The 16,784-nt window shown below is 42.9% G+C and overlaps 1 protein-coding gene and 1 long non-coding RNA gene across 7 annotated transcripts in view; both read right to left on the reverse strand.

The window, feature by feature from the left end:
• ANO5 (anoctamin 5) overlaps positions 1–5,433 on the reverse strand; it is a 107,550-nt gene extending 102,117 nt beyond the window's left edge. For 3 of the 6 annotated variants that reach the window (XM_032775264.2, XM_032775265.2, XM_032775263.2), the window contains exon 1: positions 5,115–5,421. In XM_032775264.2, coding sequence (XP_032631155.1) covers positions 5,115–5,175 — 61 coding nt within the window. In that variant the 5' untranslated portion in view covers positions 5,176–5,421. Of the gene's footprint in view, positions 1–5,114 lie in introns of all 6 variants that reach the window. The other 3 variants (XM_032775266.2, XM_032775262.2, XM_032775268.2) reach the window with 2 other exon arrangements.
• The window catches only part of LOC142046759 (uncharacterized), a 347,351-nt gene that overhangs the window by 275,494 nt on the left and 55,073 nt on the right, over positions 1–16,784 (reverse strand). The window lies entirely within an intron of this gene.

A 16,784-nucleotide genomic window follows, 5' to 3' on the forward strand; every position in this document is an offset into this window, starting at 1 on the left:
TCTGCACGCGGCCTGTATCCTGCGTATGCGCTAGGATGTAGCGAACCAGCGCTGGTGATGCAGCGTTCTGCTCATCAGTGTGGACACTCCCCAGCACTCGTGTTAATGGCCCCCAGGTATAGGAGTATCCCAGCATAACCTTTTCGCCTCTTTGCTGGTCATCGTATCTCTCTCTTGCTGAAAAGGGAAGCGATGCACCACGGGTCGTTGGAACAGGAAGCAGAATGACCCGCACCCTTCCGTCCCCTTCCCACAACCCACAGCGCCAAAATGGGACGAGGTGCTCTGTGGGATAGCTGCCCAGTGGACACACTGCAGCGCTGGCCCTACACAGCTGTACGACCACAGCTGTAACTACCAGCGCTGCAAAAATGTAAGTGTAGCCATACCCTCAGAGAAAACATTAGCGCCTGCTGTCATTTTGTTACTTTTCTTTCTCAGATATGACAAGACAAATAAGATAAGAAGCAATATAAATAAGTGTCCTGGAATTTAGGTTATTACTGTATGAAATTCTTAGTGTTGCATTAATTATTCTGAGTTCAAACTGTATATATATGGTTTATGCAAGTTCTTTTTTCAAAATACAAAAAACTACTGATGGAAAGCACTACATTCTGCAACATGGCACTGAAGTGTATACCACCTTTCTGATGGTCCAGAGCCTTGGGCTATCCTCCACAACAATGCTACCTTTCTCATTAATTTTTCATGTAAAAAACAAAGGAGAAAACTAGCTAATAGCAGAGAAATATTCCTAGCCAAAGCCCAGTGTCTCCCACCTTTTATTATTAGTTTCAGATTTCCCAAGTAATGTCTGACATGCCTTTAAATTTACCAGAATAGTAAAAAATAAAATTCTTCAGTAAAAAACTTCATATCACACCCATGAAGATACGAGACCATTACCCTTTTTTTTTTTTTGTGGTAAAACCATAGGAGCGAGGCAAGGAAGTCTAGGAAACTCTCAGTTTCCTTGAAGTGTTACATTCCAAACGTTCTCCTTTGAGGGGGACTTTCAAATCCAAAGATAGGAAGCTTCAGCTCCAGGTGGACCTGTGGCTTTCCTCCCCTTATACTATCATTGCTGTCCCACTACTCAAGAGCCTGAAGGGACTGCAGTTGTACAACAAGTGCAAAGTCACATTAACTCCTATACAAATATGAACCAGCCTTGGAGGAAAATATGCTCCAGTTGCTCACTTTGCTTTGCCCTTCTGACCGACAGACTTTTGCATACAGGGCATATAGTTGAGGGGTTTTATACTGTCACTCATCACTGTAGTATCTGAATACCTATAGCATGGAAAAGCTTCTACATGCTCGGTGGGAAGCTATTATCATGAGTAATTGTATTAGAATAGCATCTCCAGAATCCAGTCAAGAATCAGGGTCCTTTTGTGCTAGCCATTGTAAAAATATATTTTGGTCTTAGCTCTGAGGAGCCGAGAAGTAGTCTTTACTGTAGAGCCTATTCTGCACAGCTGTTGCCCCAATCAACTCATACCCACTTTCCATAATCTTTAATACAGCTTGGATGGCTTCTGTTCCCTTACACTTTAAATTAGTGCATATAGCTCAAGATCTGTATTGCAGCACACCTAGAGAAAACATTAATCATTCAGTGTTCTGAAGTGGAAGGACAATTTACATGATCTGGAAAAAAAAAATCAAAACTGATCTTATTCCCTGTTTGCTTCTTTATGAAGAAGGCTTGAAAAGGTCTCTGTGTGTTTTGTTCTTTGTTGGTTGGTTGTTTGAAAGAGTGGGCAAGTGGTTTTGCTTAACTATTCCCTCAGAAGTACTAAGAGTGTGGTTAAACTTACTTGAAAAGTCATTGGAGATCTTAAACTGTCAACATTTACAGGTTTTATCAGAGAGGTGAGTGTGTTGATTTTTTTTTTAATAAAGGCCTTGTCTTTGTTCTCAGACAATCAAAGAGTCAAGCCAAAAATCTTTTCCCCTCTCAGGCTTGCATATATTCAAAATTACAGAGGCTCAACTAAGGTTTAATTTAGTTAAACTGGTGCAAAACCCTAAATTTGCTACAAACCAGGTTTAAATTAATTTGGTTTAACTCAATTACTTATAATAAAATAATACAAACCAGGTTTAAATTGAATTAAGCGTCCACACCAGGTTTTGCACTTATTTAACTCAACTGGTTTTTAAACACATTTTGAAGTGAAAATGGTGCAATTTTTGAATATTGATATGACCTCAGTTTTCAGTTTCCTAATTTGTGATGTTATAGTCCTACTAGTTTTCCAGTTATCCAGAGTTCCAGGGGATCCAAGACCTACATTTCTAATCTAAAGACAAATGGGTGGAATCTTCCAGGCCTTCATCTGTGATTTCAGTTTTGCTACTCATCTTTATATATTGCAGTGTTTCTAATGTCACAGCATTTACTCAGATAACAACCATAATGAAAGTACAGACTCCTTACGTAATTTCCTCACTGGTGAGCAGCTGTGGCTATTGATTAATAACTTGACATTTAGTACTGGACAAGTACATCCTGAATGTCACCAACCCAAAAGAAGCTATAATAAGACCAATACTTGAGGCAAGAACTGTACTTTTCAGTGGCTAAAGAAAATACTTTTGGAGACATCATGACCTCAAACATTGCCAGCTCTGATACAGTGGTGCTAGATGATTATGCATACGTTTAAAAAAAATAAGAAGTCATTTATATTAACTATATGTTAACACTTTAAGAAACACTAAAACCCAACCCTAGAAAATCGTCTAGGAATCTGATGGTTACAAGTTGCTTTGCAAATGTGTGAAAAAATAAAGCAATGAAAGGAATCACCATAATCCAAATCAATTTTGCCAAAAAAAGTTTCTAAAATATGTATATAACAGTTTCTCATTTGTAACATTTGCTATGTCATTCTTTATATGATTGTCAAAACTTAAAACTAGCAGGAAAACTAGCTTCTCCTTACATTATCTGTTTATGACTAATAAAAAAACATAAAGGAGACATACAGGTAAAAATGAATGCAATAAGATTATTCCCAAAACAATGTGTACTTTGTAAATATTAATCTTTCCTTTTACTCATGAGGAAAACTTCATCTCAGACTACTACAGAAAAACTAGTTGGAATATGTTATAAGGTTCTTTAGCAGGTCAGTTTTAGGCACAACTTATGAATTTCAGTGCTTAGGTAAAGTGAGGGAAAAACAAGTCAGGCAGAACTCTGCACATGGCTCTGATAAGGTTCTGCTGATGAGCAGGCTCAAATATCCCCACTCCTTCCAGTACCATCAAATGTGAATATGGGCAAATATTCAGTGGGCATGAGCTTCAGAACACACAAACTCACTAGTGATATCTGAACTATGTACCCAGAAAAGCTGTCACTGCAAATAGCTCCTGGTAGATAATTTTCCATTTGATACTGCTCACTATCAAACTCCTTAAAAGCAACGCTGTCAAATGCTTGCCTTGAGGGCCAAAATTTGATTGATTTCAATACTTTGAATCTGATGGGGAAAATCCACTAGACTCTCAATAGGTGTTTTGGTGCTGTTGGTTTGTTTTTAGTCCTGTTTTGGGAATGTTTATGCACTCTGAAGCAACATGAAACTAACAAACTCTGGTTCCAGAATTCCTCTCATATTAATCTGGAATACTGAGGCACAAACAATGGATCTCATCCTGCACCTACTAAAGTCAGTGGATATTTTCTATTATCTTGACTAAGAGTAGAAGCAGATCACTGTTCTAAGCAATAAGAAAGTTATGCTGTTAAACAATGGCATCCATGTTAATTTCAACTGCATTCAAAGAGAGAAAAAAAATTGTGGCCAATGCAATATGGCAAAAGCCTCCTTTTTCAAGCTGTTCAGAAGGTATTACAAAAAAAATCAAAGGAGTTTTATTTAAAATATAAATATTCCTCCAGAGGTTTATTTGTTTTAATAAAAAGGGGGGAGTGTACACATACATACTCCAGGCACCTGGAAATATCAGCTTCAGGATCGCAAATCATTACAGACTAGTGGTTTTCAAACTGGGGTCTGCATATTATGCCTAAAGGGATCTTGGTCATTACCATAAAACAGTAGTTTTCAACCTGTGGTCCATGGACCCCAAGGGGCTGTGGACCATGTCTAAGATTTCCCAAGGGGTCTACATCACTATTTGAAATTTGTAGGGGTCTGCAAATTAAAAGAGGTTGAAAACCACTGTTACAGACTAAGACTGTCCCCACTAACCCACAGTCCCATTATTGTTCAAGTCAGAGGGCTTCTCTGGGAGTCCACTCATTGGCAGGACACAGTCTATAGAAAGCAGGGCAAAGCACAGAGAGAGGGAAGCAGCAAGCGGCTGCCCCAGGTACACTTCTGCACCAGTACAAAGAGCTGTATACCCTGGGTCTACTGAACCATAGTGTTAGAAGGCACTGCAAGGGTCATCTAGTCTAACCCCCTGCCCAGATGCAGGATTTGTCGTGCCTAAAGCATTGAGTGTGCTACAAACAGGACGGGCAAGGTGCAGTCTCCCACCTCTGAAGAAGGGAAGGATGTGGAGAAGGCTCCAGCATAAGGGAAAAGGAGACGGCTCCCTAGGCTGGAGGAATGGGCCTTCCAGCAGCCCCTAAACTGCCTAGAGCACCCCCGCCAACGCCTTATTCCCATCCCTGGGAACCTCTCTGCCCAGGCCTGGAGGAATTAGGGTGACGAGATGTCCTACTCCTGATTTTATCGGGCCCGTTGCAATATTCGGAGCCTTTTCTTATATAGGTGCCTATTACCCCGCCCCCCGCCCCCGCCTATGCCGATATTTCTGCGGATCCCCCGCTGCTGTCGGCCCCCAGTGTCGGCACAAGCACCCGGCAGGGCAGCCAGGGCTCCCCCTGACCGCCCCAGCTCCAGCCTCCTCCCACGCCCGCCGGCGGCACCGTCAGGTCCCTGGCCAGGCTCTCCGCCAGCCCAGGGAGGCTCCTAGGCCGCAGCCCGGAGAGGGAGCGATCCGGTCCCCCTAGGTGGGACGGCCAGCGGGCGGCAGCCAGCCCCAGCCCTAGCCCCAGCCCGAGCCCGACGCCACATGCCAGAACAAACAGCAGCGCCCACCCCGCGGCTGCGGGCACCTACCATCCGTGGCCAGCGACATCTCTATGAGGGTCTCGTTGTCCTTCCGCCCCAGCCTGTTCATGGCTGCTCCGCTCACCGGGCCCTGCGCTAGACTGAGACCCAGCCGCCCAAGTGCTGGAGCCAGGCGGGAGCACCCCGCGCCCCTTCCACTCCGCCCTGACCCCTCCCTTCGCCAGCTGCCGCTGCTCCCGGAGGACGCCGGAACTCCGCGCCCGCCCCGGGTTTCGGGTTACTGTGTCAGCTGGGAGGGGGCGCGGGCTGAGTCAGGGGCTGCGCCGGGGCTGGGCTTGGGTTACCGGGCAGGAGGCTGCATGCGCAGTTCTCGCAGCTCCAGCTGAAGCGGGAGGGTAAGCAGCGGCGCCTGTTCCAGGATGTGCCCGCAATGTTGCGCGCTGCTGGTGATGGAGCCGGGATGCCCTTCCTTGCCCAAGAAGCCAGTGTAGCGACAGAAAACTGCTGGCTTTTTTCTTGGACCAAAATCTCCGTGTCGAGCTTCATGTTAGCAGAGAAAACGTGCCCTGAAATGTTAGTACCTAGAAAAGGAAAAAAGGTGCATGGAGTGGTGCAGAGGTATCGAAATAGATCCGTGTTCACTACAACTGCTCAAAGCGAAACCAAATTAGCCAGTGAAAGAGAAGTAGCGGGACCACTTCAGGTGATTCTCCTTTGAAAGACTCCAAAAAGGGATCTTGAGAGGAGAGCCCTTTCAGTTTGAGTTTGTGCTATGTGTAAAGCCCAGCGTGGAAGAAAGTTCAGAAATACTGATAGGAGAACTAGACAAGTATTCAAGATTGGCGTTCTTGGCTGAGCAGGGGAATGTGGGGGCCTTGCAATCAGAGAACAGAACAGATAAATACAGATCTTTCTGTTTTTCTCTGTCATACCATAGTGCTGCCCAAAAGTTGGCATCATACACTAGCTGTTACAGTTTGGTTTAGTCCCTTAGAGTTAATTTCCCCTTAGGGAGAATGAACACTATTGTAGGATTAAGCATGTGAAATATGTTTAGGATTAAACATTTATTATTCTTGGCTGCACCTATTAAGGAGGAGCAGACAACCAGACAGGAAACCCTATAACCTGCATGACTGTCATGCCTCTGAGTAATGTATATATGGTATTTGGGCTGTTTCTTTTATGCCAGATACTTCCCGCACCAGGTGATCTTGCAAATGGACTAACGTGGAGTTTAGAAGCTAATAAAGGACTAAGCCAGGGGTCAGCAACCTTTCAGACGTGGTGTGTCATGTCTTCATTTATTCATTCTGAGTTAAGGTTTCACATGCCGGTAATACATTGTAATGTTTTTAGAAGGTCTCTTTCTATAAGTCTATAATATATAACTAAAATATTGTTAAGTATCAGAGGGGTAACCATGTTAGTCTGGATCTGTAAAAGCAGCAAAGAGTCCTGTAGCACCTTATAGACTAACAGACATATTGGAGCATGAGCTTTCATGGGTGAATACCCGCTTCGTCAGATGCACTATTGTTGTATGTAAAGTAAATAAGGTTTTTAAAATGTTTAAGAAGCTTCATTTAAAATTAAATTAAAATGCAGAGCCCCCTGGACTGGTACCCAGGACCCGGACAGTGTGAGTGCCACTGAAAATCAGCTCGCGTGCAGCCTTTGGCATGTGTGCAATAGGTTGCTTACCCCTGTATTATACAATACCTTTATCTAATGCAGCACCTACAGTAAAGATTATATAGGAACTATCACAACTGGCTCTAAAAAAGATTTGTATTGCAATCAAACAGAATGCATTCCACCTGATAATACATCCCACAGTTCCCCTCCTAAAAATTAATTATTCTTTTTGATGTTGTCCACATTGACTTTAGAGTGTTCCAGTGAATGGTCCAGTGAATGTGCATAAGTAGAACTGAATGGGTAAAGTAAAAAATTGACTTTGTGATTACTTCAAATGCAGTAAATTTATGGATCATTGATGGTTTCATGTAATTTGCTGAAACATTTAAAATGGATTAATGGAAGAATTTTTTAGCCAAAATGTAAAGAAATATTTCCCTTCCTTTCCCTTTTTGAAGCAAAATAGAGCTAATGAAGTCTGATGTTCATGAAGTCTTTCTTCTTTATCTGCTCTAGGCTTTGTTTGAGGTTGCTAGTATTATGTTTTGACATTTCATTATGTACTCGATTGTAGTCTATGAGACATATAATAAATACATAAATAAAACTGTGTGTATCTTATAAATACCTCCCAACTGCACCTAACTTTCAGAGTTACTGAGTTATAGAGAAGCTTCTTGGCATCCCCCTCTTAAAACAATTTTACTAGACCACTCCATTCCAAGCAGGCATCTCAATTTATTTAATTAGCCATTTTGTAACAGTCACAAATAATCTCAGACTTTTTTTCCCCATTCACTCTCATCCTTCCATTCATATTTTCATAGCATTTGAGGCCAGAAGGGGCCATTAGGTCATTTAGTCTGACTTTCTGTATATCATAGGCCATTAAATTTCACACAGTTACCCTTATATACTAAGCCCAATAATTTGGGTCAGACCAAAGTATTTCAGTCCTCAGGAGTCTAAACCATTGTGTGACACAGGCAGAGAACAGGAGAGATCAAGAGGACACCAATCCTGAAGGTCCCTGTAATGGCAGGGAACTGATTAGGAGAGATATGCCCTGATGATCCGAGAACCTAGCAAGCGATCCACATTTCATGCATAGGAAGGTAAAACCCCACCAAGATCCCTGACAGTCTGACCTGAGAGAATATTTCTTCCCACCCCCAAATCTGATGACCAGTTAGACTCTGAGTATTTGACCAGTCAAGCACTGAGAGAGAGGATTTTCTGTACCATCTCCAGGGCTGGCTTTAGGCCTATTCCACCAATTCCCTCAAATCAGGCCCTGCGCCTAAGTGTTAACAAAGACTCAGAGCACCGCCTGGTGAATACAAGCCCCACGTGTTTTTTTACATGTGTTTTTTTTTTTAAGTCATCCCGGCAAGGGCCCCGTCGAAACTGTCTGAATTGGGCCCCGCACTTCCTAAAGCTGGCCCTGACCACCTCAGAGCACTAGCCCACCCTGTTCGGTGTCCCTGTCTCCAAGTGTGGCCAGCCCTGATACTTCAGAAAAAGGCAAATCATCCCATTCCCAGGAAAACATCTAGTTAATTGTGCATCAGAGAAAAAAATTCCTTCCTAACCATTGCATGTGAATAGTTGAAGCCCTGGAGCATGAGATTTATTACAGTCATTGTCTTAATGCAGAGCTGCAAGTGTTATGTACATGTTGAGGGCAATGCAGGCAATCTTGTTCTCCCCATGACCCATGAGAGGAGGGAATTATAGATTCACAGGTGCACAGACTCCCCCAAGGCCACAACCATCCAGCCTGGACCTTTTGCACACACAAGCTATAGAATTTCTCCCAGAAACTGTAGTTAAGCACATCTTTTAGGAGGATATTGACTTTCATCATAAACCCTCCCAGCAATGGTGGGTCCACACCCTCCCCTGGTAAGCTGCTCCAAGGTGTAGTCACCCTCACTGCTATTGCAATTTATTTCAAGGTTGAATTTATCTAACTTCAACTTCCAGCCATTACATCTTGTTATGCCTTTATAAGCAAAACCAAAAAGCTCCTCCTACTGTCAGACCACTATTTCTTTCAGGGGGAATCACTTCTCCATCATTCCTACTAGCTCTGCTTGGTCTAGATCAGTAGTTCTCAACCAGGGATATGTGTACCCCTGGGGGTACTCAGTGGTTTTCCAGAGGTTACATCCACTCATCTAGATAATTATCTAGTTTTACAACAGGCTACAAAAAAAACACTAGCAAAGCCAGTACAAACTAAAATTTCATACAGTGACTTGTTTATACTACTCCATATACTATACACTGAAATGTAAGTACAATATTTATATTCCAATTGATTTATTTTATAATTACATGGTAAAAAAGAGAAAGTAAGCAATTTTTCTGTAATAATGTGCAGTGACACTTTTTTATTTTTATGTCTGATTTTGTAAGTAAATAGTTTTTAAGTGAGGTGAAACTTGGGGGTATGCAAGACAAATCAGACTCCTGAAAGGGTAAAGTCTGAAAAGTTTGAGAGCCACTGGTCTAGGGGGGGTAGGTAAACTATGGCACACGTGCTAAAGGCGGCACACGAGCTGATTTTCAGTGGCACTCACACTGCCCGGGTGCTGGCCGCTGGTCCAGAAGGCTCTGCATTTTAATTTAATTTAAATGAATCTTCTTAAACATTTTAAAAACCTTATTTACTTTACATATAACAATAGTTTAGTTATAGATTATAGACTTATAGACTTCTAAAAACGTTAAAATGTATTACTGGCATGTGAAACCTTAAATTAAAGTGAATAAATGAAGACTTGGCACACCACTTCTGAAAGGTTGCCGACCCCTGGTATAATAAGAAGCAAGATCACATTTCCCTTCCCCCACCCCCATCCTCAGATTTCATTACTGCCCAGTTCATTTCAGGATTCAGGTCAAAATTGCTTGCTTATTCTTGAAGTCCTTCGGAAATTTAACCTATATTGATTTCAATGGGAGTGAAGTGCCTAACCAGCTTAGATGCTTTGGAAATCCAGGAAGTTGCCTATCTGCATCTTTAGGCATCTAAATACCTGTGAAAATTGGCCCTAAGTGCTTAAGGCTATGACTACACTAGAGAGCTTACAGTGGCACAGCTGCACCCATGCTCTCCTATCATCTTCATTAATTCACCCCCAAAGAGTGTCTATATAGCATTGTCCATACCAGCATTTAGATTTGTGTAACTTAGGTCACTCGAAGGTGGCTTATTCACACCCCTGAGTGACATAAGTTATACCAACATAAGTGGTAGCGTAGACATAGCCTAAGTCATTTATGAAAATGGGACTTAGGCTCCTAAGTCATTGAGGTGCATTTGAAAATTGACTCCAATCTCTTGTTATTCATGTCTCTCTCCCACCCACCTAACATTACCCTTCTCTTTTGTGTCTCTGTATATTTTCTCTGCACTTCTGTTTTCTGGAACAGCCTTCCTATATTTTCAGCCTCAGTGAATCCATCCCTTTTTAAATCTGATCTAAAAAAATCTATGCTCTTCCTTCGCTTGCTCAGATCTCTTCATTTTTCTCCCTTCTTCCCTTATTTAATCTCTACTGTGGGTCATACTGTTCTAATTAAAAATGGAGGTCATAGTATGGCTGAACTTCGGTCTTGTTTATACAGCATGGTGAAGTGCATAAGGGAGTGTGATCTGTAGAGTGCTCTAACTGCCCTGCATAGAGCTTGCTGGTGTGAACTAAAAGGTACCCGGTTCATGTCAGTTCAATTCATGCCAGCAGGGTCAGTTAGCTCACAGCACATCAGCACACTCTACAAATCACACCCTTCTAATGTGCTTTACTGCACCATGTAGACATTTGTTTACAGCTTCCAGTGAAGGATGCCATACAAATAAGAGTTCAAAATTAGAAATGCTAATGAGCATACTACTTAGACCAGGAGTGGGCAAACTTTTTGGCCCGAGGTCCACATCTAGGAATGGAAATTGTATGGTGAGCAATGAATGCTCACGAAATTGAGGGTTGGGGTGCAGGAGGGATCTGGCTGGGGGTGCGGGCTCTGGGGTGGGGCTATGGATGACAGGTTGGGAGTGCAGGAGGGTGCTTCAGGCTGGGATGGAGGGGCTCGGAGGGCAGGAGGGGGATCCAGGCTGGGGCAGGGGTTTGGGGCATGGGAGGGAGTCAGGGTGGCAGGCTCCAGGTGGCGCTTACCTCAAGCAGCTCCAAAAAACAATGGCATGTCTCCCCCCAGTTCCTACATGGAGGCACAGCAGGAGGATCTGCGGGCTGCCCTATCTGCAGGTACCCCTGCATCTCCCATTGGCTGAGGTTCCCGGCCAATGGGAGCCACGGGGGTGGCGCTTGGAGTGGGGGCAGCATGCAGAGCTCCCTGGCTCCCTGGCTATGCATAGGAGCTGGAGGGGAGATGTGCTGCTGCTTCCAGGAGCCATGTGGAGTGGAGAAAGACCCCTACGCCACTCCCCGGCTGGAGCGCCAGAGTGGGGCACGCCCTGGACCCCACTTCCCAACAGGAGCTCAAGGGCCGGATTAAAACGTCAGATGTGACCCCCGGGCCATACTTTGCCAACCTCTGACTTAGACTGTAAGCTCATTGCAACAGGGGCTGTCTTTTATTTTAAGCTTATATGCTGCCTGACACAACTGGGCCCTGATTGGGGCCTCATGGGACTAGCACAATACAAATCATAATTAATAATTAATTAACATAGTGTTAAGTTCAGGGGGACACCTCTTCATGTAGTAAGAACTATGGACCTGATTCAGTAAAGCATATAAGTATGTGCCCAACTTTAAGAACGTGTAGTTCCCCTGACGGGCCTATTCATGCGCTTAAAGTTGCCTAAGTACTTTGCTCGCTCGTGGCGAGTTGAGGAAGGCAATTAAACTGCATGTTACTGCTTACAATTCACTGACTCAAAATATTTTCTTTAAAAAGATACAGTTTCTTTAAGCCTTTAATTTACTCACAGTTTCAAATACAGCGGACATGTTTTATGTACACAGGGGACACAATTATAATGCTAAGATTCAACAAGAGCAAGGGATGGCAAGAATACTGGTGGTTACAACTAGGTTGCTGGTCTTCTAATTATCTGCTGTCTCCTCCCTGCTCCACCCAACATGTGCTACAAGTTGTTCTGTATTATATCCACATGTTATTATACAGCTCTAAACAGGGTATCTGGAATTCCAAGAATAAACCTTTGTAATTGAACTTGTTTATGGTTTATTGAGGGATGGGGCCAGATCGTGTAAATTACACAGTGACCCATGCTGGAGGCAGAGAGCTGTACCATCCAAGAGTATGTCTCAGAGCACCAGAAAGCGTGCATGCTGTACCATCCCTTACAATGACATTCCCTGCCCATCTGTCCATAGCCAGGCAGTTCCACAGACCAGTATGTGGGGAGGATGGAGCATCCTCCAGCCCCTCAGTAGGCATGATTCACTCCCCCAGTTATTATGAAGAAATCCCTGCGCTCCCCAGTCTCTTAAAAGAGGCTGTAGCCCTTTATTCTTTGAAATTGGTGGGATTTAACTGAAACATTTTTAGCTGATATATTTGCTTTATATAAGTATTTATATTTTAAAAAGGAAATAAGTAGAAAATGACCACTAGTATCACACATCGTCAGGGACTGAACCTGGGACTCTCACTACCACAGATAGGCCTCAGCTATGTAAGCTAAAGGAGTAATTCTGATAAGTGTTAGAACTTCTAGACTCTTATTCTCTATGGGGAAAATTTTTAAAAGTGCCTAAATTCTTATTTAAGTGACTAGAGATGCAGATAGGTGCTAGGGGGATTTTGAAAGCATAGAGTTAGGATCTAAGCTGCTTAGGTGCTGTTGAAAAGTTATACAGGTCAACCATCACCAACACTTTCTCCCTCTTGGATTTTTGCAAGAAAAGGCTTAGCTGCCTAACTTAAAGAGTGTGTGGCTGTGAATCCTGAGCAAAGGGAGGTGCTTCCCTCCAGGCCTAGAATTAGGCACTTAAGGCCCTAGGAGGAAGGGGGTTTAGGCCACACCCTTCTCCTTGGCCTTTCCTATTGGCTAGCTTGGGCAGCCCCCTGCTCAGCATGCTGGCTTTTCTGGATGCAATTCCTATACTGGGCAATTCCTATGCCTTGTACAGGAGAGTATGGGTGTCTAACTCAAGATCTCATGCATTCTGTACTTCTCAAGTACCATATGCAATTAGGATCCCAGGTATTGTGTGCGCTCAGAATCTTAGATAACCTTGTATTGTTTAAACAACATAGCTTTGACAGATAATTAATCATTCTACCAGCTGCATTCCTCCAAGGGGCCTGGAAACAATGTTTCTCTTAATCATACCTTCTCAGTCAACTTCAGAGTGACTGAATTTTCAAAGCAGGCACTGTGTGCAAATCTGAGCTGCAAAGCTCCATCTGTACATACTTTAGAAAATGTAATCACAAGAATTGAAATAGAACTAATAGCAACTGGAGAGTAGCTAATTTCCCTGTTAGTCTCATCTCCTGCTTGCTATTTTTCCCCTTGCTCCCCAGATAGCTAAACCATCCACAGTCCTATTGCTCTGAGGTTCTACTGCTCAGAAACTGCGCTCCTAAAACTAATACTGTTTCCTACTCCAACATCATGAATGTGCTCCCACCAAAAAAATTAAAGATACCCACGTTTTACCCAGTTTGAGATCCTAATGAGCCTGTCGGTTCTTTCGAATATATACAGTACCTGGAGAGATATTTAAACACTAATTCTGACTGGGATTATATGGTAACATATGTGTTGATGAGATATATTTGTGTATAATATGCTACATTTCGGAAGAAAGATGCTTAAATTTAGATACCACAGTATATAGTCCTTTTGTAAGCTACAGGAAATAGTACATTGAAGATTTCCTGTTTAAAGAGATGTTAAATGTAAATACCTTTTGAAGGAAATAACTCCCACTAGTTATAGGCACATAAGTATCCCCTGTATTTTTTTCAAAGTCAGTGCTTTTCAGTTGATCAGTTATTAACAGTTTTTGATCTTGGCTCTGGGTTGAAAAACAAATTGTGTAAAAAGAAAAAAATGAGATTTTTGTAAAGTAACTGATGGTTTTTCAGTTTATGGGCCAAATTCTTCTCTGCCTAAATTACTCCGGATTTACACTGTAACCAGTCTAAGTGAAAGCAGAGTCCCAAAATGCACTGTCCCACAGGGGGAGAAAATTACATGATGCTGGCTATGTAGATCTTGTTGTGAATTATATCTTTGTGAGGGATTGGCCCCAGTAAAAAAAACAGGGGGTTCAGACCCCAATTCATGATTTTCTTGAAACCCACAGACATCATGGAAGATCCACCAGAGACCAAGGGAATCTGTACACATGCCTTGTGCTTCTGGATGAAGGCCCCTGTTGTGCTCTCTGATATTGCAGTTTCACTGGAGTCGAGCTGTAAAGGAGTGTGTAAGACTGTCCTCAGTGTACAGCTTCCCCCAGAACCTCCTGAAAAGGGGAAGTTCCACAGAAACAAAAGAAGCCCTAAGGCACACCAGGTAATTCACCTTCCTATAGATTTCCCATGGAGTGGAAAGTGGATGGGTTCCATCTCCCCCACGCTGGTAGGGAAAGGTCCATTTATGGGGAAAAATCTGGATTTAGTTTCTTTTATATTCATCATTTATTACCAACCTATGGGGCCTGATTCTGTTCTCACACCACTTTCACACTGATGTAATTCCATTAACATCAGGTGAACTATTCTTAATTAACACCAGTTCAAGCATGATTAGAATCAGGTTCTGGAGGGTTATTTAGATGGCTGTATTCATACAACACTAGAAATCTGCCTGGGCTCTCATTGAAGCTAATAGCAAAGCAACAATTGATTTCACTGGGTGCAAGATAAGGCCCTAGTCAGTCACCAAATTCTGTCTACAAAGCTCTGATGAGCAAAGCCTATTTAATCACATAAAGGTCAGAGGCTGCCCCTTTTTACTGAACTCTTCTTTTTACTGAACTCACTTTCCATCCCCTAGTGAAAAGATTAATCTGTCTCTGTTTGGTCTCATATTGAAAAGTTCTGTTTTTTCAGTGTTTAGCGCCCTCTGGTGGGAATAAAATATACTTTCCTGTTGAGGCTGGATCTGTTGACCTGTGTGTCTTGTTTTATATGAGTTTATTTATACCTATGTCTGTTAATTTACATAGGGCAATAGATAGATAAACTGTGCACATATAGATAGGAAGAACACATAGATAGTTAAATATTGGTTCTGGATATGAATATATCTGGCTACCAACTAAAGTAACATATTCATTTAATAAACAGAGGATTATGAACAGAGTGAACGGGGCTTCTGTGTATAAAAGCCAGAGTATTAAAATGAAGTGAAGAGCTTAGTGGCTCAGCCAGAAAACAATAACCTTCTTAATATATGTACTGATCAGATTAGACCTTCAAACACACTTGTACTCCAGCAGGACTCCTCAGATTCCATGGATCCATCTACAGCATTGATGCATAAGCTCATATACAAGACACCTCACAATGCATAATCACAAACCTATTATCACAATTTTTAAGCTACACAATCTTGTTAGGTATTTTATTGCATTTGGACAAAATGAAGCATACATTGTATCACTCACTTCCTATTTATTTGATGCAAGTTGGTAACGTTGCACATCCAACTAAACAAAGATATTGTTGCCCCTTCTTCTGACACCTGTGTCCCATGCTGATACCAATGTCACCCTTCTGCCAAGATGTACCAGATGTGCAGAGTCCTGCAGGTCTGCTTCACAGAGGAGGAGAAATCAGGTTAGGGGAGTCTTGGTATATTCTAAGGGTGACTTGTGTAACCCTTTCACCAGGTGGAGTCGGCAGTAATAAGGACCGGGTTCAGAATCTAAGGATTCCTCTGAATACAAAACAGAACCAGCTCTAGCCTCTGCCCAGTAATCTAGGAAAATTTAACACCACCCGGGCACCTCTAAGAGACAGTACTTACCCTCTCACAAGCCCTGTTTCTGTGTATAACAAAAGAGAACTTTTAATATAAGGGAAAGGGAACCAAGCATTAGTTTGGGAAAACACCACAACCACGTTCAAATGCATGCAACGATAGGCAAAAACTCGAACCCACAGTGCATTGGGCAGTGTCCTTTGCCTCCATTTCCCACCTTGTGGTGGGAAAATCTGACAAACATATGTCTTTTTAACAAATCCCTCCACTGCACCCCATTCACAGCTGGCTGTCCTTGGTAAACGAAGACCCAGAGTTCTGAAATGTGTTCTCAGGGGTTCATCTCCCACCCCAGAAAAGGCAGGGAGGGGGAGGAGGGTGTCAATCAATGTCTCCGTGGTCACTGTGTGCCTCTGCAACTGGGTGTTTGCTACCACTGCCACCACTGCTTTTCTCTGCTGCTGCTGGTTGCATGCTGCCGCTGCTGGACACTCACTGCCATTTCTGCGATGCCATGTTCTGAGCTTCCATTGCTAAGTGATTTTAGCTCTTAATGATTTTACCAGGTAACCTCATTTCCAGTACAGCCTCTGCACTGTCTTTCCTTTCACCACTGTCCTGACACCAGGTCTAAGGCAGAGCCCCTGGACCTGCTTATCCATGATTCAGCTCTGGTCCTTGCTGAATAGAAACAAAGATTCTCAATTGAATCTAATTAGCTCTGTCTTTAAACACTGGAGAGGGGAAGGGCAAATGTTGGCTAGGACTCTTTGGCTAAGTATAACAATATTTCATGACCCCTGCACTCAAGTACCCAACACCAGACAAAAGTGATCATTTTGGCAAAACCACTTCATCATATTGTGTAGCTAGACAAAGTAGGCAAGTCTATGCAAACATGGTCTGTTCCTGAAGTCTTTCCCCCAGCTCCTCACTAGGTGTCAAGGGAGAGCTTGTTCAGACCCTGCTTACATTTGTTTTATTTACATCAACCTCAGAACAAAGGTAGTCAAAAAGCAAGTCCTTCTTTCAGGAATCTCAGCCCAAGACCAATGACAGTTTTCAGAAAGCAACTGTGCTGCAAGAATTGACTCCAACCAGAGGCCAAAGCAGAGAGCAAACTCTCCAGTTGTTTT

The sequence above is a fragment of the Chelonoidis abingdonii genome, chromosome 4 (genome assembly GCF_003597395.2).
Source record: "Chelonoidis abingdonii isolate Lonesome George chromosome 4, CheloAbing_2.0, whole genome shotgun sequence".
Classification (NCBI taxonomy): domain Eukaryota; kingdom Metazoa; phylum Chordata; order Testudines; family Testudinidae; genus Chelonoidis; species Chelonoidis abingdonii.